Source organism: Pleurodeles waltl, chromosome 9 (genome assembly GCF_031143425.1).
Source record: "Pleurodeles waltl isolate 20211129_DDA chromosome 9, aPleWal1.hap1.20221129, whole genome shotgun sequence".
Classification (NCBI taxonomy): domain Eukaryota; kingdom Metazoa; phylum Chordata; class Amphibia; order Caudata; family Salamandridae; genus Pleurodeles; species Pleurodeles waltl.
This window is the reverse complement of record NC_090448.1, coordinates 659,179,483-659,205,649: the sequence shown is the minus strand read 5'-3', so window position 1 is coordinate 659,205,649 and position 26,167 is coordinate 659,179,483. Positions and strand designations below refer to the sequence as shown.

Below are 26,167 nucleotides of genomic sequence, written 5' to 3'. Positions count from 1 at the left end.
CTGTCTTCACCCTGCACCAGAAGGACCGAAGAAATCTCCTGTGGAGTGACTGAGTCACTTCCCTGCTAAAGCAGGCACCTTCTAAGTCGACAACTGGTTCTCTTGGACGCCCCTCCTGACGACAAGTGTGCTCCTTGGAACGCAGATGGTGAACCCCTTCGACAGACTGTCCTGCGGTCTTGCTGTCCCAATTTGGAGGAGGTAAGACCTTGCCTTCTCCAAGAACGACAGTACCCCTGTGCACCACGTCTTCTTCACCTCCTGAGGCCTCTGTGCACTCTTTGCAAAATTCCTTCGTGCACAGCCTGGCTCAGGTCCACAGCTCTCTATCCAGCGACACTCAACTCGCTGAGTTGTTTTCCGGCGGCGTGGGACCTTCCTTTGTAGTGCTGCACCAACCGCAATTTGCACCTCATTTGTCCCCGTATCTTGGGACTCCTGTGGGTGCTGCCTGGTGTTATGAGGGCTCTCTAAAGGTCTGAGAGCCCCCTGCTTCTCCTCACGCAGAGTTGAGTCCCCCCAGTCGCTCCTGGGTCCAGATAGCTCAATTTTGACGCAAAAAACGCGTCTTTGCTGAACCAAGGCTTGTTGGAAGAATCCAGCACCAAAACTCACCTGCATCCAACTTCTCTCCGTGGGACATCTAGTGCATCACACAGGAACCTGCTGACATCTTCCTTGGGTGCATTTCTGCAGTCTTCGTCCAACCGCGGACTCTTCTTTTGCACCCTCTTCTGGGTTGGCAGGGTCTCCTGTCCTTCCTGGAACTTCTTTCGACTTCTGGAATTGGTCTCCTCCATTTGCAGGTCTTCTGGTCCAGGAATCCACCATTTGTGGTTTGCAGTCTTGCTTGGTTCTTGCAGTAATGGTAATCACAACTTGTAGTGTGTCCTAAGGAAACTTGCAGTACTTTACTCCTGCTTTTCTGGGCTCTGGGGTTGTGTACTTTACTTATCTTTACTCTCCCAGCGATTCTCCACACACTACACTTGTCAAGGGGGGAATTTGTGATTCGCATTCCACTTTCTTTGTATATGGTTTATATTGCCCCTAGACCTATTTTCTCCCATTGCATTCTATAGCATTTCATATTGTTTGCAGTATCCTATGTCTAATTACTTACCTTATTTTGGTGTCTAGTATATATATTGTGTATAATACTTACCTCCACAATGGGTATTGCCTCTAAGTTATGTTTGGCCTTGTGTCACCCAAATAAACTACCTTTATTTTTGGTAACACTGAGTATTGTCTTTACTTGTGTACAAGTACTGTGTAACTATAAGTGGTATTGCAGGTCTCCTAGTTCAGCTACCTCGATCAGCCTAAGCTGCTTGAACACTACTACATTTCACTAATAAAGGACAACTGGACCTGGTATAAGGTGTAAGTACCCAAGGTACCCACTACAAACCAGGCCAGCCTCCTAGAGACAGAGATCCTAGTGCGCTACAACAACCACCTGCAACAAGACAAGCCTGGATTATGGTCTAGACCAGTGGTTCTTAACCTTTTAACTTCTGTGGACCTCCACTGAATCATTACTGGAATCTGGGTCCCCCACTGAGTCCGTATTGGATGCCAGGGACCCCCGGCCTCAGAAATTTCTAAAATGTGAAATCAAAACAATGCACAAAAACAATTCTGCACCAAACAGATGCTCAAATATCACAATCAAATATAGTTTTTTCGAATTTTCAGTCTTGCTTCTTTATTTGTATATACCTTATTAATTATAATGTATTCATTTTAATATTTAATTTTGTAAAACATGCAATCGGGTTAAGAATCACTGGTTAAGGCCTTCCAAGAATACCTTAACTGAGCTGATCTATGAGAACTGGTACTTTGTCGAACGCCCCCAAAGCCCACCAACCCCCGTGCTCTGTGCCCAGTGAGACATGGTAGCACATTGAAACCTGACGCCCTCTAGCCTCTAGAGTTTTCACATTTTCAGTTTTGCTTCTTTATTTGTATATACTTTATTAATTATAATGTATTAAGTTTATTATGTATTTAATTTTGGAAAACTTGCAGACCACCAGGGGTCTCAGGACATCGGGTTAAGAATCACTGGTCAAGTCCTTCCAAAAATACCTTCACTGAGCTGATCTATGAGAACTGGTACTTTGTCAACAACCCCCCCCCCCAACAGCCCACCAATCCCCAGTGCTCTGTGCCCGGTCTGACATGATAGCACACTGAAACCTGACGCCCTGTAGCCAGTAGGTCCTTTTTTCTCTCCATCCACAGGTGTTTCTGTTCAAGTCTGGGGAAAAGCAGTTGTCTCACCCCGATCTACAGAGTTTTCTTCTGCACAGCTGCTTGGAGAATCTGTTCCCATAACTCTGATACCACCATCACTATGCTACCAGGGTCATCTCCAGTCCTGGATGAGTTGAGGGGTAGTTGAAAAGTCTTCACCACCACATCATGCTCCTCTCCTGGTGAGGCCCCTGGAGCCCAGTGACCTTGACCATGCTGCCCTACTCTAGATGTTAGACCTCCAAATTCCACTTTGTTTGACATAAAGCATCCTCTGTGTGGTAGCTGTACTCTCAGTGCCGATCAGAAACCCAGGTGTGGATTGAACAAAGCTGGGTCTGTTTGCCTAGTGTCAACCACGACCATCCTTCACCTGGGCTCCGCTGTCTGACCTTTCTCAATATTCCAGGATGTAGCATTGCTGAGGTAGAAAAAAATCTTCCTTTCTCTTTCTTCTTGCCACCACCATACTCTTCATCAGTCAATCTGCAATCATCGGAGCACAGATAAAGCCACAGTTAAAGCCTGCCCTACCAGAATGCACTGATTCTCCTTTCTATCGCCTATGTTCTGGGCACTGCAGATTGCCCCAAGTGAATCTGATAATACAGTGAGTTGTATATGGAAGACCTGATTCCTGCCCTATGAGCCACTGGGTGGGGGAGGAGGGGGGGGGGGGGGTGGGGGGGACCTGGCCTCTCAGCTTCCTTGCATCCTTCACCTTCCATAAGTGCCTCAGGGAATCCGCTATCCTAGTTGTGGCATCACACATTGTCCTTTGCTCAGACTAGCCCTGGTGCCCAATGATTTCTGGCACTCCCTGAACGTGGCCCGCCTTCCTTCAGTCTATTCACTTATGGAGTAGTCTAATTTGGGTCTGCACCATTGGCATTTACAGTCCGTGCTAAGGGCCTTCACATGGCTAGGCCAAGGGAACACAGAAGGCAGTCAGGATGGTTGCTCCCACTAACAGGATAATATTTTCACACACTACTGGAGCCTGTTGCCCTTTCCTCCATTTATACATATTGTACAATTCACAGGCATCTAAAAGGGGTCACAAGGGATTCTGAATGGGGGCATAAAACAGAGTAGATTGCAGCTATCTTGGAGCCCTGTTGTCTCTGCCTCCTCCTTTATGGTAATTTTGTATTTCTAAATTTAGTATTAACATAATTGTTTCACTTGGGAATATACAACTTTTGGGGGAAAAAGAGATTGGTTTTCATAGTGTTCTAGAGCTCAGCACATTAGCAAAGACATTCAAGCTTTTGTTAATCTAATCCAGATGTGTTGATGGAGAACTATGATTACATTTGTAGTAAAGTACTATCTTGCCTGGCATGTTACCCCCATATTTTACTGTATGTATGTTGTTTTGGCCCTTGTGTCCCTGGGACCCTGCCAGGCAGGGCCCCAGTGCTCATACAGGGAGTGCAGAATTATTAGGCAAGTTGTATTTTTGAGGATTAATTTTATTATTGAACAACAACCATGTTCTCAATGAACCCAAAAAACTCATTAATATCAAAGCTGAATATTTTTGGAAGTAGTTTTTAGTTTGTTTTTAGTTTTAGCTATGTTAGGGGGATATCTGTGTGTGCAGGTGACTATTACTGTGCATAATTATTAGGCAACTTAACAAAAAAAAAATATATACCCATTTCAATTATTTATTATTACCAGTGAAACCAATATAACATCTCAACATTCACAAATATACATTTCTGACATTCAAAAACAAAACAAAAACAAATCAGTGACCAATATAGCCACCTTTCTTTGCAAGGACACTCAAAAGCCTGCCATCCATGGATTCTGTCAGTGTTTTGATCTGTTCACCATCAACATTGCGTGCAGCAGCAACCACAGCCTCCCAGACACTGTTCAGAGAGGTGTACTGTTTTCCCTCCTTGTAAATCTCACATTTGATGATGGACCACAGGTTCTCAATGGGGTTCAGATCAGGTGAACAAGGAGGCCATGTCATTAGATTTCCTTCTTTTATACCCTTTCTTGCCAGCCACGCTGTGGAGTACTTGGACGCGTGTGATGGAGCATTGTCCTGCATGAAAATCATGTTTTTCTTGAAGGATGCAGACTTCTTCCTGTACCACTGCTTGAAGAAGGTGTCTTCCAGGAACTGGCAGTAGGACTGGGAGTTGAGCTTGACTCCATCCTCAACCCGAAAAGGCCCCACAAGCTCATCTTTGATGATACCAGCCCAAACCAGTACTCCACCTCCACCTCCACCTCCACCTTGCTGGCGTCTGAGTCGGACTGGAGCTCTCTGCCCTTTACCAATCCAGCCACGGGCCCATCCATCTGGCCCATCAAGACTCACTCTCATTTCATCAGTCCATAAAACCTTAGAAAAATCAGTCTTGAGATATTTATTGGCCCAGTCTTGACGTTTCAGCTTGTGTGTCTTGTTCAGTGGTGGTCGTCTTTCAGCCTTTCTTACCTTGGCCATGTCTCTGAGTATTGCACACCTTGTGCTTTTGGGCACTCCAGTGATGTTGCAGCTCTGAAATATGGCCAAACTGGTGGCAAGTGGCATCGTGGCAGCTGCACGCTTGACTTTTCTCAGTTCATGGGCAGTTATTTTGCGCCTTGGTTTTTCCACACGCTTCTTGCGACCCTGTTGACTATTTTGAATGAAACGCTTGATTGTTCGATGATCACGCTTCAGAAGCTTTGCAATTTTAAGAGTGCTGCATCCCTCTGCAAGATATCTCACTATTTTTGACTTTTCTGAGCCTGTCAAGTCCTTCTTTTGACCCATTTTGCCAAAGGAAAGGAAGTTGCCTAATAATTATGCACACCTGATATAGGGTGTTGATGTCATTAGACCACACCCCTTCTCATTACAGAGATGCACATCACCTAATATGCTTAATTGGTAGTAGGCTTTCGAGCCTATACAGCTTGGAGTAAGACAACATGCATAAAGAGGATGATGTGGTCAAAATACTCATTTGCCTAATAATTCTGCACTCCCTGTAGTATGTGCCCTGTATGTGTTTCCTGTGTGGTGCCTAACTGTATCACTGAGGCTCTGCTAACCAGAACCTCAGTGTTTATGCTCTCTCTGCTTTCCAAATTTGTCACTGCAGGCTAGTGACTAAATTTACCAATTCACATTGGCATACTGGTACACCCATATAATTCCCTTGTATATGGTACTGAGGTACCCAGGGTATTGGGGTTCCAGGAGATCCCTATGGGCTGCAGCATTTCTTTTGCCACCCATAGGGAGCTCTGACAATTCTTACACAGGCCTGCCACTACAGCCTGCGTGAAATAACGTCCACGTTATTTCACAGCCATTTACCACTGCACATAAGTCACCTGTATGTCTAACCTTCACCTGGTGAAGGTTGGGTGCCAAGTTACTTAGTGTGTGGGCACCCTGGCACTAGCCAAGGTGCCCCCACATCGTTCAGGGCAAATTCCCCAGACTTTGTGAGTGCGGGGACACCATTACAAGTGTGCACTATACATAGGTCACTACCTATGTATAGCGTCACAATGGTAACTCCGAACATGGCCATGTAACATGTCTAAGATCATGGAATTGTCACCCCAGTACCATTCTGGTATTGGGGGACAATTCCATGATCCCCCGGGTCTCTAGCACAGAACCCGGATACTGCCAAACTGCTTTTCCGGGGTCTCCACTGCAGCTGCTGCCAACCCCTCAAACAGGTTTCTGCCCTCCTGGGGTCCAGGCAGCCCTGACCCAGGAAGGCAGAACAAAGGATTTCCTCTTAGAGAGGGTGTTACATCCTCTCCCTTTGGAAATAGGTGTGAAGGGCTGGGGAGGAGTAGCCTCCCCCAGCCTCTGGAAATGCTTTGATGGGCACAGATGGTGCCCATCCCTGCATAAGCCAGTCTACACCGGTTCAGGGATCCCCCAGCCCTGCTCTGGTGCGAAACTGGAAACTGCCCAGAGCTCCTCCAGTGTGTCTCAGACCTCTGCCATCTTGGAAACAGAGGTGTTGGGGGCACACTGGACTGCTCTGAGTGGCCAGTGCCAGCAGGTGACGACAGAGGCTCCTTCTGATAGGCTCTTACCTCTCTTGGTAGCCAATCCTCCTATCTTAGTAACCAAACCTCCTTTTCTGGCTATTTAGGGTCTCTACTTTGGGGAATTCTTCAGATAACGAATGCAAGAGCTCACCAGAGTTCCTCTGCATCTCCTTCTTCACCTTCTACCAAGGATCGACCGCTGACTGCTCCAGGACGCCTGCAAAACCACAACAAAGTAGCAAGATGACTACCAGCAACACTGTAGCGCCTAATCCTGCCGGCTTTCTGGACTGTTTCCAGGTGGTGCATGCTCTGGGGGTAGCCTGCCTTCACCCTGCACCAGAACCTCCGGAGAAATCTCCTGTGGGTCGACGGAATCTTCCCCCTGCTAACGCAGGAACCAAAAGACTGCATCACTGGTCCTCTAGGTCCCCTCTCTTCCTGACGAGCGTGGTCCCTGGAACACAGCAACTCTATCCAAGTAACTCCCACAGTCCAGTGACTCTTCAGTCCAAGTTTGGTGGAGGTAAGTCCTTGCCTCCCCACGCTAGGCTGCAAAGCTGTGTACTGCGTGATTTGCAGATGCTCCTGTGCACTCTTCCAGGATTTCCTTTGTGCACAGCCTAGCCTGGGTCCCCAGCACTCCTTCCTGCAGTGCACAACCCTCTGAGTTGGCCGCTGACGTCACGGGACCCTCTTTTGTAACTTTGCATGGACTCCGTTCACTAATATTCTAAGTGCCTGTTGGGGTACTTCTGCGGGTGCTGCCTGCTTCTGTGAGGGCTCTCCGAGTTGCTGAGCGCCCCCTCTGCCTCCTCCTCCAAAAGGCGACATCCTGTTCCTCAGCAGCACCCAAAAAACCTCTACTGCGACCCTTGCAGCTAGAAAGGCTTGTTTGCGGTATTTCTGCGTGGGAACACCTCTGCAAGCTTCATCGCGACGTGGGACATCCGTCTTCCAAAGGAGATGTTCCTAGTCCTCTTCTTTCTTGCAGAATTCCAAGCTTCTTCCATCCGGAGGCAGCTTCCTTGCACCTTCATCTGGGGTTTTCCTGGGCTCCTGCCCCTCCGGACACTGTCGCGACTATTGGACTTGGTCCCCTTGCCTTGCAGGTCCTCAGGTCCGAAAATCAGTTGTCAGTGCACTGCTGGTGTTTGTTCTTGCAGAAACCCACTATCACGACTATTGTGCTTTTTTGGGGTAGTAGGTGTACTTTACTCCTACTTTTCAGGGTCTTGGGGTGGGGTATCTTGGACAGACTGACTGTTTTCTTACAGTCCCAGCGACCCTCTACAAGCTCCCATAGGTCTGGGGGTCCATTTGTGATTCGCATTCCACTTTTGGAGTATATGGTTTGTGTTGCCCCTAGACCTATGTTTGCCTGTTGCAACCTATTGTAATTCTACACTGTTTGCATTACTTTTCTGACTCTTACTTACCTGATTTTGGTTTGTGTACATATAACTTGTGTTTATTACTTACCTTCTTACTGAGGGTACTCACTGAGATACTTGTGGCATATTGTCAACACCTCTGTTCTACTAATAAGGGATAACTGGACCTGGCACAAGGTGTAAGTACCTTTGATACCCACTACAAGCAGGCCAGCCTCCTACATTGGTGGTGCAGCGGTGGGATAAGTACTTGTAACTGCTTTACCACTTTGTCATTTTGTTATTTTCATTAGAGAATCATATACCAAACAGTTCAGTGAATGTACACATAAACCAAAAAGTTTGCTTTTCTTTTCTAAAACTTTTTACAAAGTTATGAAAAGTTTCTTAAAACTTCTAAAAGTTAGAACAAGTTTTTTTCTCTGTGCTTTCAAAAGTTCTAACACTTTTTCTTTCTCCTCCCTATCTCTAAACCTTTTACTATCATATCTGTGGTAGATTCCACTCTCAAAACTGTCAATGCTACTTATGACATTTTGAATTACAAGAGCCTAAGGAGTCTCTGCTTAGAGTGTAGTTATAGGAAAGAACCCTACAAAAGAGTTTCTGTTTAACATGCTTATGGTGGATGACCAGAACCAGTCTGGCCCATCCAATGAGAGGTTAGTAGAAGCTTCCCAGTCTGATTCAGAGGAACCTCTTGAGGAAGCTGGGGAGGGTTCTGATAAGGGTCTGCCCCCTAGCAGGGCACCTGGTAATGCTGGTAGTAATGGAGGTTCCCATCACAGTAGGGCATCCTTTATTCCTAGAGGCCAGGTTAGCAGGGTCCAGACAGATAGGGACAGGTCCCCCTCTGAAGTTTCCAATTTGTCATCTGTGTCAAAGCCTTCCCAACCCACCCACCCTGAGGATAACTTGTTAGAAAGGGAACTCAAAAAGTTGAGGGTTGAAGAGACCAGACTGAAGGTTAAACAGCAACACCTGTCCTTAGATAGGGAATCCCTACACATTGAGAAGGAAAGAAAGAGGTTGGGGTTAGGACCCCATGGTGGCAGCAGCAGTTTTCCTGATAGTAATCCTGTTAGAGCATGATTCCAGGAATCTGCACAAGATAGTCCCCCCTTACAAGGAGGGGGATGACATCAACAAGTGGTTTGCTGCACTTGAGAGGGCCTGTATGGTACTGTTGGTCCCTCAAAGGAAGTGGGCTGCTATGTTGTGGCTATTTTTCACTGGAAAGGGTAGGGATAGGCTCCTTACTGTTAGAGAAAGTGAAGCTAACCACTACACAGTATTGAAGGATGCACTCTTGGATGGATTTGGCTTAACCACTGAACAATACAGGATTAAGTTCAGAGATACCAGAAAAGAGTCCTCTCAAGACTGGACAGATTTTGTGGACTGTTCAGTGAAGGCCTTGGAAGGGTGGTTACATGGCAGTAAGGTATCTGACTAAGAAAACCTGTATAATCTTATTCTGAGAGAGCATATTCTGAATAACTATGTGTCTGACTTGTTGCACCAATACCTAGTGGACTCTGATCTGACATCTTCCATAGAATTGGGAAAGAAGGCAGACAAGTGGGTCAGAACAAGGGTTAACAGAAAAGTTCACACAGAGGGTGACAAGGATGGCAAGAAGAAGGATGGTAAGTCTTCTGACAAGGGTGGGTACAAAGTAAACATTCTGAGTCTTCATCAGGCCCACATAAATCCTCTGGGGGTGGTGGGTCCAAATCCTCTTCCAATAATCAACCTAAAAAGCCTTGGTGTTATTTGTGTAAAGTCAAAGGCCATTGGGCAACTGATTCCAGTTGTCCAAAGAAAAACACCAAATCTCCCACCACCACAACCCCTGCTGCAAATTCTAGTGCCCCTAGTAATAGCAGTGGTAGTGGGAAACCTACAAATAGCCAATCCAAGGGTGTAGCTGGGCTCACTCTTGGCAGTGTAGTTGGGGTTGGTCTTGTTCGGGAGACCACAGAGGCTGTGTTAGTCTCTGATGGTGCCATTGATTTGGCCACCTTGGTTGCTTGTCCCCTTAATATGGATAAGTACAAGCAACTTCCCCTAATAAATGCTGTTGAGGTCCAGGCCTACAGGGACACAGGAGCCAGTGTAACTTTGGTGATAGAGAAACTGGTCCACCCTGAACAACACCTACTTGGTCAGCAGTACCAAGTGACAGACGCTCATAACACTCTTAGTCACCCCATGGCTGTTGTGAATCTCAACTGGGAGGGGGGGGGTCTTTACTGGTCCAAAGAAAGTTGTGGTTGCCTCAGATTTACCTGTAGACTTTCTACTAGGGAATGATTTAGAGACATCAGCTTGGGCAGAAGTGGGGTTGGAGGCTCATGCAGCAATGCTGGACATTCCTGGGCATATTTTTGCTTTAACGAGAGCTCAGGCCAAAAAGCAAAAAGGACAGGGTAACTTGGATCCTGGAAGAATGGACCAAGTGCTCCCTAACGCTAGGGATAGCAAGGGTAAATCCCTACCCACTATCCCTCCCTCTACAGATGATTCCCCTTCTGAAGAAGAGGAATTTCCTCCCTGTGCAGAACCTTCACCAGATGAGCTGGCAGCAGACACTGCTGAGCTTTTGGGTGGAGGGGGGCCTGCCAGGGAAGAGCTGAGTGTGGCACAGCAAACCTGTCCCACATTAGAGGGTCTCAGACAGCAATCTGTCAAACAGCAAAATGAGGATGTCAGTGACAGCCATAGAGTTTACTGGGAGGATAACCGCTTGTACACTGAGGCAAGGGACCCAAAACCTGGAGCAGCCAGGAGACTGGTCATTCCCCTGCAGTACAGAGGGTTTTTCCTAACTCTTGCACATGACATTCCTTTGGCAGGGCATTTGGGCCAGATCAAAACATGGGAAAGACTAGTGGCACTCCAAAGACCTCTCTAATTCCACTTCCAGTGGTTGGGGTGCCCTTTGAAAGGGTAGGGGTTGACATAGTTGGCCCCCTTGACCCTCCTACTGCTTCAGGCAATAGGTTTATCTTGGTGGTTGTGGACTATGCCACAAGATATCCTGAAGCAATTCCTCTAAGGACCACTACAGCTCCTGCAGTGGCAAATGCCCTCCTGGGAATCTTTTCCAGGGTGGGTTTTCCAAAAGAGGTACTATCAGACAGGGGTAGCACCTTCATGTCTGTATACTTGAAAGCAAAGTGGAAGAGTGTGGTGCTACCTACAAGTTCACCACTCCTTACCATCCACAGACCAATGGACTGGTAGAGAGGTTTAATAAAACTCTTAAAGGTATGATAATGGGACTTCCTGAAAAACTCAGGAGGAGATGGATGTCCTGTTACCTTGCCTCCTTTTTGCTTACAGGGAGGTACCCCAGAAAGGAGTGGGCTTCAGCCCCTTTGAACTCCTCTTTGGGCACCCTGTGAGAGGTCCCCTTGCACTTATTAAGGAGGGTTGGGAACAACCTTTAAAAGCTCCTAAACAGGACATAGTGGATTATGTACTTGGCCTAAGATCCAGAATGGCTGAGTACATGAAAAAGGTCAGTAAAAACCTTCAGGCCAGCCAGGAGCTGCAAAAGCAATGGCATGACCAGAAGGCTGTTCTGATCCAGTACCAACCAGGACAGAAGGTGTGGGTATTGGAGCCTGTGGCCCCAAGAGCACTCCAAGACAAATGGAGTGGACCCCATCTAATTGTTGAGAAAAAGGGTGAGGTTACCTATTTGGTAGACCTGGGCACTGCCAGTAGTTCCCTTAGGGTGATTCATGTCAATCGCCTGAAACCCTACTATGACAGGGCTGATCTCACCCTCCTCATGGCAACAGATGAGGGACAGGAAGAAGTGACCCTCTCCCTGATCTCTTTTCCACCACTGAAGCAGATGCCTTAGTGGAGGGAGTAGTTTTAGCAGATTGTCTGACTGCAGTACAGAAAGACAACTGCATCAGTCTCCTAGGACACTTTTCTGACCTCTTTTCAATTGTAAATCACAAAAGAGAGTACGGGGTATTGAAATTATAAATGGATTGAAAGTGTGCTACTTGCGACACTAGACCAAGCAGTGATTTTTGCACCCATGGAGTTTTGAGGTCAAGATCGAAATTTTTCTTCCCCCTCATCCCCAAACCCCCCCCCCCCCCTCCCCTTTACATTTCTTCCTTCCTTTCTTCCCTAACCTTCCCCGCCCACTTCCTTCCACTTCGCCCCTGTCCCGGCCTCTCCCTTCTTTAGCAGCATCGCTCGCAGCTGGGAGACTACGTTTCCCAGCCTCGCGAGCGATGGCAGCCAACATAGCTGCCGGGGAACTACGTTTCCCGACAGCGCCTGTTGGCTGACACCCAAACAGGGCTTTCCCTAACCGCGGTCGCTTACCGCGGCAGCTCCGATACCTAGAGGGGGCATAACATGTTGGGGAGGCACTGCCCACGGGTGCCCCCACCATTATTGGTCATTTCCGGCCCCCGGCACCTCCGGGGTGACCGTAATTAATTCCGGCGCACAGAATCGTTTACAGCTCGCATTACTTCCGGGCCGCGGCGGTGATCACCTGCAGCTGCAAGTAATTCCCCCCATTAAGACCACTATATCAGCTACCGGCTTTCAGGTCACTTTACCCAAGCGGTCCTGACAGAGAGGTCGGTATAGGCGCACAGAGAGCGCCCACCTTTGATGCAGTGAGTCGACCAACGATGGAAACACAGATAAGAAGCCTTACTTCTCCCTTCTTTCCTGCCCCTTTTCTCTTGCCCTCGTTCCATTCTCTCAGCTGTCTTTCCTTTCTTTTTCTTTCTTTCTTATTTCTTTCTTCGTTTCCCCCCCCTTGCCCCCTTCCCCCCTGTTCTTTCCTTTTTCCCTTTTTTCCCTTTTCTCCCCTTTTTCCTTCCCTTTTTTTTCCCCCCAAAACACAAACACCCCCCCCTTTTTTTTTCCCCCCTCTTTTTTCCCCCTTCTCCAGTTTTTTTCCAACCTGATCTTGGCTTCTACCGTCTATTCCTTGACTACTTCTGTACTATTCCTTCATATATATTTTTTCATCTCTACTCTCCCCTTCTGCTTTTTCCCTCCTAACCCTAGAGTCTGACTATAAGGGGACGCTCCCTCTCCAGGATACCAGAGGCTAGTAGCCTCTATTGTTAGGGTAAGGAATTGTCTTCCCTGACCTACCACTCGCCGCGCATAGCCAGCATTGCCGCGACCGTTTTATCTGCAACCAGTACTCTTGTGTTATGCATGAAATTTTGTCACGTGTGCTGTGGTTTGCTGTGAATTATCTTCTCACCGCCAATTTTGGTCTGTTTATGTTATTGTATTTACTATAGATCCTCCCCAGGTATTCCCTTGGCTAAGGTAGGCCCTTCCTTCCCTTCCCTTTTTCCTACTGCGATTAATTCTGCAGCGCGCAATAAGCATCTGCAACAGGGATCCAACGCCCTGATGAATGCCCAGAGACCCTCCATAGCTCAATCACAAGGGCAGAAACATGTCGGCTACTTTTTTAGATAGGTAACCTTGTGAGTCATTGTTCTCACACTGGTTCCCCACTCCTTTTAATCACACCACACAGAACCTTCTATTAAACTCACCTTGGTATCTGAGTAGGTCTTTTTATTCCCATAGCATAGCTGGATCCCTTCTTTCCAGAAATCAAACTAATTTACGCACTCCCTCCTGTTCCTTTAACAGTGAGGTTGAGTCCGCCCAGGTGGTATTGTCCTACCTGGGTGGGGCTAGGTGGTCATATGATGAAGCATGACACTATATAGTGTGTGAGACCACCTAGTCCGTAAAGGAAATCCCCCTCCACAGACCTCATACCACCCCACGTTCCACCCCAATTTACCTTTAGTCGAGGTCCAAGATTGGTCTAGTGTCGCAAGTAGCACACTTTCAATCCATTTATAATTTCAATACCCCGTACTCTCTTTTGTGATTTAGTGTTATGTTTGGGGAGTCGAGTACGATGGGTGTCCTTTCCCGCTCCCTTATACTCTCCCGTTGTGGACTATCTCTTTTTAATTGTGCCAGGTACAAGATCCTGGTGTGATCACACAATTGATACTGGAGACAGCCTGCCTGTCAAAAGTAAAATTTATAGGCAGTCTGACCATGTCAGAGACTGCGTTAAACAAGAGGTGCAGAAAATGTTGGATCTGGGAGTGATTGAGCCTTCTGAAAGCCCATGGGCTAGCCCAGTGGTGCCAGTACCAAAGCCTCACACAAAAGATGGAAAAAGGGAGATGGTGTTTTGTGTAGACTACAGAGGTCTCAATCAGGTAACAAAAACTGATGCTCACCCTATACCCAGGGCAGATGAGCTCATTGATACACTGGCATCTGCCAAGTATCTTAGCACTTTTGATTTGACTGCAGGGTATTGGCAGATCAAATTGGCAGAAGATGCTAAACCAAAGACTGCATTTTCTACTATAGGAGGGCACTACCAATTCACAGTAATGCCCTTTGGTTTGCAAAATTTACCTGCCACTTTTCAGAGGTTGGCGAACACAGTCCTGCAAGGGTTGGAGGCTTTCAGTGCAGCATATCTTGATGATATTTTTGTCTTTAGCTCAACCTGGGATGACCACCTGGTCCACCTTTGGAAAGTTTTGGAGGCCCTGCAAAAGGCAGGCCTCACTATCAAGGCCTCAAAGTGCCAGATATGGCGGGGGAAAGTGGTTTATCTGGGCCACCCGGTAGGTGAAGAACAGTTTGCACCACTACAGGGGAAAATCCAGACAATCATGGATTGGGTTCCCCCTACAGCTCAGACCCAGATGAGAGCCTTTTTAGGCCTCACATGGTATTACAGGAGATTCATTAAAAATTATGGCTCGATAGTAGCCGCTCTTAATGATCTCACAAGTAAGAAAATGCCTAAGAAGGTGTTATGGACAGCTAGCTGTCAGAAAGCTTTTGAGGAGCTCAAACAGGCCATGTGCTCTGCACCTGTCCTAAAAAGCCCATGTTACTCCAAGAAATTCATTGTTCAAACTGATGCATCTGAATTAGGGGTAGGGACAGTCTTATCACAAATGAATTCTGAGGGCCAGTATCAACCAGTTGCTTTTATCAGCAGAAGGTTGACCCCTAGAGAAAAGCGTTGGCCTGCCATAGAGAGGGAGGCCTTCGCTGTGGTCTGGGCACTGAAAAAGTTGAGGCCATACCTGTTTGGCACTCACTTTATTGTTCAGACAGACCACAAACCTCTACTTTGGCTAAAACAGATGAAAGGTGAAAACCCTAAATTGTTGAGGCGGTTCATATCTCTACAGGGAATGGACTATACAGTGGAACATAGACCTGGGAGTGCCCACTCCAGTGCAGATGGACTCTCCAGATATTTCCACTTAGACAATGAAGACTCATCAGGTCATGGCTAGTCTTATTGTCCTTCGTTTGGGGGGAGGGGGGTTGTGTAGGAAAGTACCATCTTGCCTGGCATGTTACCCCCATATTTCACTGTATGTATGTTTTGTTTTAGCCCTTGTGTCACTGAGTCCCTGCCAGGCAGGGCCCCAGTGCTCATAGTATGTGCCCTGTATGTGTTCCCTGTGTGGTGCCTAACTGTATCACTGAGGCTCTGCTAACCAGAATCTCAGTGGTTATGCTCTCTCTGCTTTACAAATGTGTCACTGCAGGCTAGTGACTAAATTTACCAATTTACATTGGCATACTGGTACACCCGTATAATTCCCTTGTATATGGTACTGAGGTACCAGGGTATTGGGTTCCAGGAGATCCCTATGGGCTGCAGCATTTCTTTTGCCACCCATAGGGAGCTTTGACAATTCTTACACAGGCCTGCCACTGCAGCCTGCGTGAAATAAAGTCCACGTTATTTCACAGCCATTTACCACTGCACATAAGTAACATATAAGTCACCTGTATGTCTAACCTTCACCTGGTGAAGGTTGGGTGCCAAGTTACTTAGTGTGTGGGCACCCTGGCACTAGCCAAGGTGCCCCCACATCGTTCAGGGCAAATTCCCTGGACTTTGTGAGTGCAAGGACACCATTACACGCATGCACTATACATAGGTCACTACCTATGTATAGCGTCACAATGGTAACTCCGAACATGGCCATGTAACATGTCTAAGATCATGGGGTTGTCCCCCGAATACCATTCTGGTATTCGGGGGACAATTCCATGATCCCCCGGGTCTCTAGCACAGAACCCAGGTACTGCCAAACTGCCTTTCCGGGGTCTCCACTGCAGCTGCTGCCAACCCCTCAGACAGGTTTCTGCCCTCCTGGGGTCCAGGCAGCCCTGGCCCAGGAAGGCAGAAAAAAGGATTTCCTCTGAGAGAGGGTGTTACACCCTCTCTCTTTGGCAATAGGTGTGAAGGGCTGTGTAGGAGTAGCCTCCCCCAGCCTCTGGAAATGCCTTGATGGGCACAATCTCTGCATAAGCCAGTCTACACCGGTTCAGGGATCCCCCAGCCCTGCTCTCGCGCGAAACTGGACAAAGGAAAGTAAAGGAAAGGGGAGTGACCACTCCACTGACCAGTACCTCCCAGGGGAGGTGCCCAGAGCTCCTCCAGTGTGTCCCAGACCTCTGCCATCTTGGAAACAGAGGTGTTGGGGGCACACTGGACTGATCTGAGTGGCCAGTGCCAGCAAGTGACGTCAGAGGCTCCTTCTGATAGGCTCTTACCTCTCTTGGTAGCCAATCCTCCTATCTTGGTAGCCAAACCTCCTTTTCTGGCTATTTAGGGTCTCTACTTAGGGAAATTGTTCAGATAACGAATGCAAGAGCTCGCCAGAGTTCCTCTGCATCTCCCTCTCCCTCTCCCTCTTCACCTTCTACCAAGGATTGACCGCTGACTGCTCCAGGACGCCTGCAAAACCGCAACAAAGTAGCAAGACGACTATCAGCAACAGTGCAGCACCTAATCCTGCCGGCTCTCTCGACTGTTTCCAGGTGGTGCATGCTCTGGGGGTAGCCTGCCTTCACCCTGCACCAGAAGTTCCAAAGGAATCTCCCGTGGGTCGACGGAATCTTCCCCCTGCTAACGCAGGCACCAAAAGACTGCATTGCTGGTCCTCTGGTCCCCTCTCATCCTGACGAGCGTGGTCCCTGGAACACAGCAACTCTATCCAAGTAACTCCCACAGTCCAGCAACTCTTCAGTCCAAGTTTGGTAGAGGTAAGTCCTTGCCTCCCCATGCTAGACTGCAAAGCTGTGTACTGCGTGATTTGCAGCTGCTCAGGCTCTTGTGCACTCTTTCAGGATTTCCTTCGTTCACAGCCTAGCCTGGGTCCCCAGGACTCCTTCCTGCAGTGCACAACCCTCTGAGTTGGCCTCTGACGTTGTGGGACCCTTTTTTGTAACTTCGCGTGGACTCCGTTCACTAATATTCTAAGTGCCTGTTGGGGTACTTCTGCGGGTGCTGCCTGCTTCTGTGAGGGCTCTCCGAGTTGCTGAGCGCCCCCTCTGCCTCCTCCTCCAAAAGGCGACATCCTGGTCCTCAGCAGCACCCAAAAAACCTCTACTGCGACCCTTGCAGCTAGCAAGGCTTGTTTGTGGTATTTCTGCGTGGGAACACCTCAGCAAGCTTCATCGCGACGTGGGACATCCGTCTTCCAAAGGAGATGTTCCTAGTCCTCTTCTTTCTTGCAGAAATCCAAGCTTCTTCCATCCGGAGGCAGCTTCCTTGCACCTTCATCTGGGGTTTTCCTGGGCTCCTGCCCCTCCGGACACTGTCGCGACTATTGGACTTGGTCCCCTTGCCTTGCAGGTCCTCAGGTCCGGAAATCAGTTGTCAGTGCACTGCTGGTGTTTGTTGTTCTTGCAGAAACCCCCTATCACGACTATTGTGCTTTTTTGGGGTAGTAGGTGTACTTTACTCCTACTTTTCAGGGTCTTGGGGTGGGGTATCTTGGACAGACTGACTGTTTTCTTACAGTCCCAGCGACCCTCTACAAGCTCCCATAGGTCTGGGGGTCCATTTGTGATTCGCATTCCACTTTTGGAGTATATGGTTTGTGTTGCCCCTAGACCTATGTTTGTCTATTGTAACCTATTGTAATTCTACACTTACCTGATTTTGGTTTGTGTACATATAACTTGTGTATTACTTACCTTCTTACTGAGGGTACTCACTGAGATACTTGTGGCATATTGTCATAAAAATAAAGTACCTTTATTTTTAGTAACTCTGTGTATTGTGTTTTCTTATGATATTGTGCATATGATATAAGTGGTATAGTAGGAGCTTTGTCTCCTAGTTCAGCCTAAGCTGCTTTGCCATAGCTACCTTCTATCAGCCTAAGCTGCTAGAAACACCTCTATTCTACTAATAAGGGATAACTGGACCTGGCACAAGGTGTAAGTATCTTTGGTACCCACTACAAGCCAGGCCAGCCTTCTACAACATTTAATTAGCTTTACTTCAGTACGGTATCTTGGCTCATGTTGGGATGAAAATGCCATCTGTATAGAGGCGTGCACACTTATCCGGAGTATCTGACTGCTGCAAAACTTGTACTCTGGCATTATTCTATGGACAGTATCCAGGTTTTATGTGTAACATAACATTTTATGGAAACTATCCAACACTGGAATGTCAAAATTATTGGGACTCAAACAAGGCCTGATCTGAAACTCTGCATGTTCTTTCGAACTGGAATGAGACCTAATTAATTGCCTGTGGCTTAGATCGATTCAAGCATTCCACCCATCACGTATTTTTTTTCCTCTTTGAGATGTTCTAAATGCGAGGGGTGTATTGTACCCCCTCCAAGCCATGAGTGACATGGGTCCCTTGACACTGTGCCATAGAAATCAAGCTATTTGTCACTTATAAAATGTAGTAGGCCGAAATTGGTCTTGGGTTGCTTGTGTTCCTGTCTAGCAGGGATGTGGCCCAGTATTTTTGGTTCAACAGCTGCTATCGGAGCAAGACCAAAACTGCTTTGCTTATGATGGTTCTTTGTCTGCAGTGTCATGATTGGCAAAAAATGAGGGACTGGGATGTGGCCTTAAGTAATTGCCCGTAGTTGAGATTAATTCACGCATTCCACACATCACCTTTCTGTTTTCATAATTCGTTCTCAAGCATTTACAAAATCTGAGATACCCAACTGATCGAATCACCAATTGCCAACCATTAAGACTTCTGGATCCTAAAACTCCTGACCTTTACAGTGTGCTCAATAAATATACCACAGGGTATGGTGCTTCTCCCTGCTTAAGGCTCTGCAGTGTAGTATTGAGTCCAGACAAAAACTTGAAAAAGGGCAGCAATCCGTTTCAGTCATGTTTCCTATGCTGCTTCACTTTTGCTTAACTCTCTTAATACAGATGCCTCCTCTTATCACTTGCAGGCTTTTGTCCTAACACTGTACAATTCTCTCTAAATGCTCTGTCTTGAAGGACTCATGGTTTTAATCCTTCGGTATTTTTCTATAAGACTGAGGCAGTACTTGGCAAATATAGGACTGGGACTTCCTGTTAAGTGGGTAGCTGGTACTACAATCTGTGATTTCTGGCATAGAGGGGGCAGCTAGAGCGTACAATTTGAATGATTAATATGAAGTTTTATGCAACGTAAGATACTTTCCCTTCCACCAAACCATTATCTGTTTTTCTCACATTGAGGCTGTGGCCTGCCAGCCATAAGGTATCAGCAATACTGGAACTAGAGGGGCTGTGCTTACTATGTCAATTAAGAAAGATTTGCAGCTAGAGATTAGCTAATTTTACATATGGTGTTGCTGGACCTCATAGTAGTACAGCACACGCTCTGACAGAGGGATTTTATTTGTTGCCTGATAAAAGATAGTTAAGTGTATTCGAAAGATGGATTCATGGATACCTTTATAAAAATCTACGTTCCTCCATTTTCCCTTCACCTGCATTCCAAATCTGTATTCCAGTCTACCTCATCCTTTCTTGGGACATATGTTAGCCAGCTTGGTTATGCACGATTTGCTGTGTTTAGGCCTAGCTCTCAAGAGACATTACTGCAAACATGGATAGGCTGGTTTGCCTGCCTTAGTTCTAACAGTGGTAATTGGTTCAAGTCTGACAATACCAGTGCCATTATATTTTCGCCCAGTTGGTGCAGTCTTTGGCTTGGGATCTTTATTAATTATATGCTCTGTTTGTGTTCTGCATTGCGTTGTCTATTTACCTAAACGCTATTTTTGCTCATTTCTGTCCACAGGGTGCATCAGCATTGTTTGATATGATCGAATATTATGAGTCAGCTACACACCTCAACATTTCCTTCAATAAACACATTGGAACAAGGGGCTGGCAAGCAGCTGCACACATGATGAGAAAGGTATGTGCCGGACTAATCCAGAAAATAGACACACTCTGTCACTTAATTGTTCAAGGTACTGTAGTGGCAGATGATGGCAAGAAATGCTGTTTAATGTAGGATTACTTCTCTTTCTCCATTTCAAATGTATTTTCCCCTTGATGTTGTGTGATAAAGGTGAACAGTGGGAGAATATTTACAATGGTAGGATCTTAAATTAAAGAAAGCGGTGAGATAGTTGTAAAGGTTATGATTCGCAAGTGGCTATAATCATGACTACAATTTGTCCCTCTCACCCTGACCCTTTTATTAGAGTATGCATTTGTTAAGTTGAGATGTAGCTATGTGATGGAGACATCTAGTGCAGATTCTTTACCTTCGCATTTCCACAAGGCATCAGTCTGGATCCGGAGATTTTCCTTGAGCAGTACCCCTGTGTGTCGCTCGATCAGCTCTACATTTGTCGTCAACATTGTGCAAGTACAAGTAGGAAAATTCTACATTGTTTTTCAGGACCACTCACTTCATTCAAAGTTCAGAAGTCGCTGATAGTGTTTCTTTAAAAGCACCCTCATCTCCAGGGTGCAGTTGATTTGATAAAAGAAACTAGTGTTTGCTTTTACTCCAGGTATTTCATTGTGCCCTTGTGAATGGCAGCATCCATCACCCCTGCACTTGTATGTTCCAGGCTAGGTTATATTTCTAGTTCGTTCAGCATAGTGATTTTGGTCAATTGTTTTAAAGCAACTCAGATAGTAGAATGGATGAGTTTAGTAGAGCTTGAAGGTGCTAGATTATTTCATTCACCTTCATGCACAAGACAATTGCATGTCACCACCACCCTGCTCCTGAGGACCTAGCATTCCTCACCCAACACCCCACCCCTGAGAGCCTGGTGTTGCATGCCTCAACCTCCAAAGTCCATACCGGTGTGCTCCCTACCACTCAAAGGTATAGGGAATCCAAGAGGCTGGACACCTTCGGTAAGAGAATGATCTATTCCGCCAGCCTTGCACTGCAATCAGTGAACACCACATGCCGCTGGTACAGCACACTGTGTGGGACTCTTTTGTGCAAGTGCTGCTTATGGTCTTGGAGGAGGCTGGAGTCATCCTGAACCAGGATATTGCTGATGGCTCAGATAGAGCAATCAGATGTGAGCTGGATAGAGCAGACTCACTAAGTAGGGCCATTGCTTCATCGGTGGTGCTCCCCCTAAACGCCTAGTTGAGAACAACTGGATTTTCAGGGGATGTTCAGGCATCCCTCTTGGACATGCCCTTCGACTGTACTCACCAGTCCAGGAACAAGGTAGATTCGGAGCTTGAGCTCTTCCAGGAGAGTAGGTTCACAGCCCAGTTGTTGGGGTATTCCATGGCCCCACCCCAGCCATGCTGTTCTTTTTGCTCTTTCTGTGGCTACAGTAGGGGCTACCAGCTTGCATCTTTTACAGCAAAGCCACCACTGCTATCAGACTTCTCGGACTTTTCATGGCCGCAGATGTGTTAAACAGATGTCCCGGGACTTTCCAAACCTGCTGCCACTCCCCTTGTTCCCTCTACTCGGCACCCCGCAAACCCCACCAGCCTGAGCCGCAGCCTCAGACTCTTCAGTATGGTCTCAGTGCACTCACAGTCACTTTCTGAGGATGACTGGTTGTTGAAGGCGAGCTCGCCTCAGGCAGTCGTTACACACTTAGACTATGGCGAACCTCCTACTCTGACTGGGGTTCACTAGCAACATGCCTGAACCTGACTCCCTCTCAAACACTTCCTTTCATCTGAAACGTTCCGGGCACAGTGCAGTTCCACGCTTATCTCCGTAGAGCAGAGAGTCCAGGCCATTCAGGCTATAATCCTGATTTATCGACCTCAGCCCTATATTTCGATGACACTGACACTGAATCTGCTGGGTCTGATGTCCTCTTACATCCGGCTGTTGAAGCAAGCTCAGTGGCATATGCCTGGATCTGAAGTCCCAGTGGTCATAGCTTCAGGGAAATCTTCACAACCTAGTCCAGATATCTGAGGGAACTGTGAAATTTCTGCGGTTCTGGCTCAGGTTCCACGATTGGGTCAGTGGCAGACCACTCTTCCCTTTCCCAACCAAATCTCACAGTAGAGACAGATGTGTTAACTCCTAGGCTGGAGCGTACATCTGGGAGAGGTGGAGATCAGAGGGCTCTGATCTCTGGTGGAGCCTTAGCTCCACATCAGCTTGTTGGAGTTCAGAGCTGTTCTGTTGGCATTGAAACCCTTCCTCCCATTCATCAAGGTAATGCTGGCTCAGGTATTCATGAGCACTACCACCACCACCAACAAACTGGGTGGGTTGGGATAATGGACCCTGTGCCATGAGACTCTCAGCCTCTGGATATGGATGGAACGTCAGGACATTTTACGGGTCGTATAACAGCTGGTGGGATCTCTGAATGCCAGGACAGACAAACTCTGCCGTCAGTGTCTCACAGATCACAAATGCATCTGGGGGTGGCTCATCGTCTGTTCTGAGAAAATTGCAATCCATGGCTAGATCTCTGTGCCATTGCTGAGAACGTGCAATCTTAGCACTTCAGGGCGTTGGAGTTTCAAAAGCGGCTCTCACTTGGAGACACCTTCCGATTAGACTGGAACCCTGGACTCCTTTCCGCCAATACCACTCCTGCCCTGAGTTCTTGAAAAGATCAGGACCGACTGGGGCCAAATCATCCTAGTTGCTTAGTTGCTTTCGATTGGTCATGGAAAGTATGCTATTCAGCACTCCTGGGCATGAGCATCTGTACTCCAATGAGGCTGCCCCTTTGGAAGGGTCTCTTGTTGCTGCCACAGGGCAGGGTCCTCCATCCGAAAATTGGAAACTGCACACGCTCCAACTTAATGCATGGAGATTGAGTAGCAACAGTCTTCAACCTCCCTCCCGAAGTCTGTCAGTCATCTTGGTAGTCAGGAGTCCACCAACAGAAACTGAAACCTATGTACCAACTGGTAGACCTCAGGATCACCAGGAGCCTAAAACAGTAGGCACAAAGCTTACTGGATTTACAGCTCTCGTCTTAGGCTCCTCAGGAGAGCCCCTGCAAATAGATGTACTAAGGGAAAAAATGCCAGTGTTGGCAACCCGATAGAACAAACTACCCCCATGGACCCTTGGTGCACACATTATTTACATGTTGTATCTCGGTATGTATTGGGATTAAGGCAAAAGTTAACCGATCCAGAGTGGCTAGAGTTTGATTGGTTTCACATTGCTATGCTCCAGGAAACCTCGATAACTGAGCCCTAACCCTGCAGGGCTTCTTAACATATTTTTATTAATGTATCGCCATCACTTGCAGTAAGGGCCTCTGGTGGTTCAATTATATGGGTGAAGAGCTCACTGGATTGTAAGTTGCCCTTGGATTCTTCTGCAGTGACTATAGCTGGGACAAATGGGTTATCCTTAAAACTGTATATTATTTAAACCTGTCCCATCCCACGGAACAGAAAATCAGACGATTGCAACTTTAGAGCTACACTTTGGGGCCCCATTATTGATGGTAGGGATTTTAACATTATTTGAGCCATTGGAATGCATCTACTTTATGGCCGGAGAGGAGGATAAAGTTTGGGGTATCCCTTTGCTAGAATCAGCCACATAGATCAGGTCTAAAAAATGCTACTCAACTCACACGACTGACGCGTACTTATGACCTGCGGGGGATGTATTGGATGCTCCAAGTCTGATAAAGCAAGGCACTATACTTTCTCTAGTGGGAACTGTAGAAGTAGAATTGACTATCACTTGTTACATTGCAGCATTTGGGATAAAATGACGTTTGGGAGAAATGGTTTTGAAGTGGGCCCAATAATCGATGGAGATCATAACATGCTCCACTTGATTATGAATAGTGTCATGCTTTCGGTCCTTTTCGAGTATTCTGCGCCAACCTTGGTGCAACCTCAAATTAAGAAAAATCTCAGGCCAATCAAATGACCTAAAACAATAGGTAATAAGGAAATTAGAGTGTACGTGATAACCTTTCCCCACCATTAGCCACCTATGTGGACCTTTCAAGTGTATTGTTCCCTGTTCTCTTAGCTAAAGGATTTTTTTTTTTGTATGAACCAAAGGATTAAGGAAAAGAACACCAAAATCTAACCCTTGGCATAATCAACTGAAGATAGTTGATTTTAAAATGCACACGTATATCAGCAATAAAGGCTTGTGGCCGTTCTGCTATAAGAACAGCGAGGTCTAATTACAGGCAAGTTCTAAACAAAAACAAATTGACCTGGGAGGAGGCGAATTGGGCAGACCTTGTCAAGGCAGCCCAGTTCAGAGATCCATCCATTTTTTGCCATATTATACACATTTCTTCCACCCCATTACTAGCTACTCCACATTGACCCCTCCACTTCTGCCTAAGACTCTCTGCACAGGTCTCCCTGTTCAGCAACTTCAGGACAGCCCCTGCCAATGGAGGAGGAGCCCACTGATGACCAATGGGATGGTTGAAGGGTAGACCCACCTGGGGACCCCGACCTAGACCATTATCACATCACATCAGAGCTTCCCCCCACCTGATGACAGCTGCCTATCACAAACTGATTCAGTGGGCAGCCACATGCACTTAATAGAGGCAGAAGAATTTTAGCTTATGGAGACGCTTTTTAAATCTGCAAGCTTCCTCATCCTTTTCCCAATGGAAGGGGAATGCTGAAGTCCACACTTAAGAATTTCAAAGAGCCTGTCAAGGTTAGAGTAGTCACCACCAGGCTGGAAAATAAATTCAAGGGATCCTTTGTAAATTAGGGGTCAGGTCCCAACAGACTCCATAGTGGTCCACACTGACTTGCAAGCTTGCCTCTGTCCAAACCACTGGCGATGATCCTTTTCCAGATAAGGAGAGCAAAAAAAGATATATGTTGCAGGCAAAAGGGTGGCAGTGAGAGCAGCTACCCATTGACAGTCAGTTCAGTTGCTCTGCTAGTGAGAGGTGATGGGCACAATAGAGGTAGATAGAGGAGCACCTTTCACACCTCCCTGAACAGTTCTAGAATAGATGGGACAAGGACGTCAGAGGGCACTGTCATCTCTAACGTCATCATCCTTTGTGCATTGAATGCTGCCAACATATCCTCCAGGGGAGTCCACACCAGTGTCCAACTTTGGCGCCACCTCTGGCTCCGTATCCCCTGGGTTTAAATCAGGGAATGCGCAGCATCTCATCAACCTCCAATTTGAAGCACAACACCTTTTCAGGCCACAGATTGATGAGATGTTCAAAGATTTAAAAAAAAGAAGAAAAAAAAAGATAGAGACAGACATGTCCATGGGTCCTCATCAGGTTGCATCATTTAGGGACCTCTTTTGGGGACACTAACCCAGAGTCATCCCAAAACCACTCTCAAGCAACAGGCTCACCACCATCAAGCTGGAAGGGGCTACAGTTGAGGATCGTACTGAGGAAACAATAAGATTAGAGAGGTAAGAGACTCCAAGTAGGGGCGTCCCTCTACCAAACAGTGATGTCCCCCACACCTCTTGCAATCATACATCACCGGTCGGGGAGAGTGCACCATTTCCCGCACCAATGGTGGGAAATCAAGTCCACAAAATGGGTACTAGCCTTCGTGCACCACGACTATTACCTCAACCTCAATTCCACCACCCAGCACGGTCACACAGGTTCAGCGGTGAGCAACATCAAAGAACGGGGGTATAATTGTTGTTTTCTCCTTCCCAAGAAGGACAGTTCCTTCGGTCTGTTCTAGATCTTGGGCCCCTCAGGCACTATATCATATCAGAACATTTCTGGGCAAAAACCCTGAAAAGGTCATCCCCCTCCTCCAAAAAAGATGATTTCATGATTGGGCTCAGGAGAACACTTACTTTTATATTCCCATTCACCCTGCTCACCAGAGGTATCTTTGCTTTGTGGTAAGTAGACATCACTCCCAACTCAGTGTTCCCATGGCACCAAGAGTGTTCACAAAATTCCTGGCATTGGTGGTGGTGCATCTGTGCTGGGAGGGAATTCACATCTTCCCATTCCTCATCAATTGGCTCATGAAGACCAGCAGCAGGCCGCAGTGTGCACACACGACAATCACATATTGAAATTTACCAAAAATACCAAAAAATCCCACCTCTTCAAATACAGCCCTTTCTCGACTCCACCCTAAATACTGTTACAGGCAAAGCATACCCTAATGAGCACAGGGTTTAGCTTTTTAGTACC

The 26,167-nt window shown here is 47.0% G+C and overlaps 1 protein-coding gene across 1 annotated transcript in view; it reads left to right on the top strand.

Annotated features, from left to right (window-relative positions):
- The window catches only part of PPP1R37 (protein phosphatase 1 regulatory subunit 37), a 726,853-nt gene that overhangs the window by 221,617 nt on the left and 479,069 nt on the right, over positions 1–26,167 (top strand). The window contains exon 5 of the mRNA XM_069207728.1: positions 19,849–19,968. Within this exon, the coding sequence (XP_069063829.1) occupies positions 19,849–19,968 (120 nt within the window). The remainder of the gene's footprint in view (positions 1–19,848; positions 19,969–26,167) is intronic.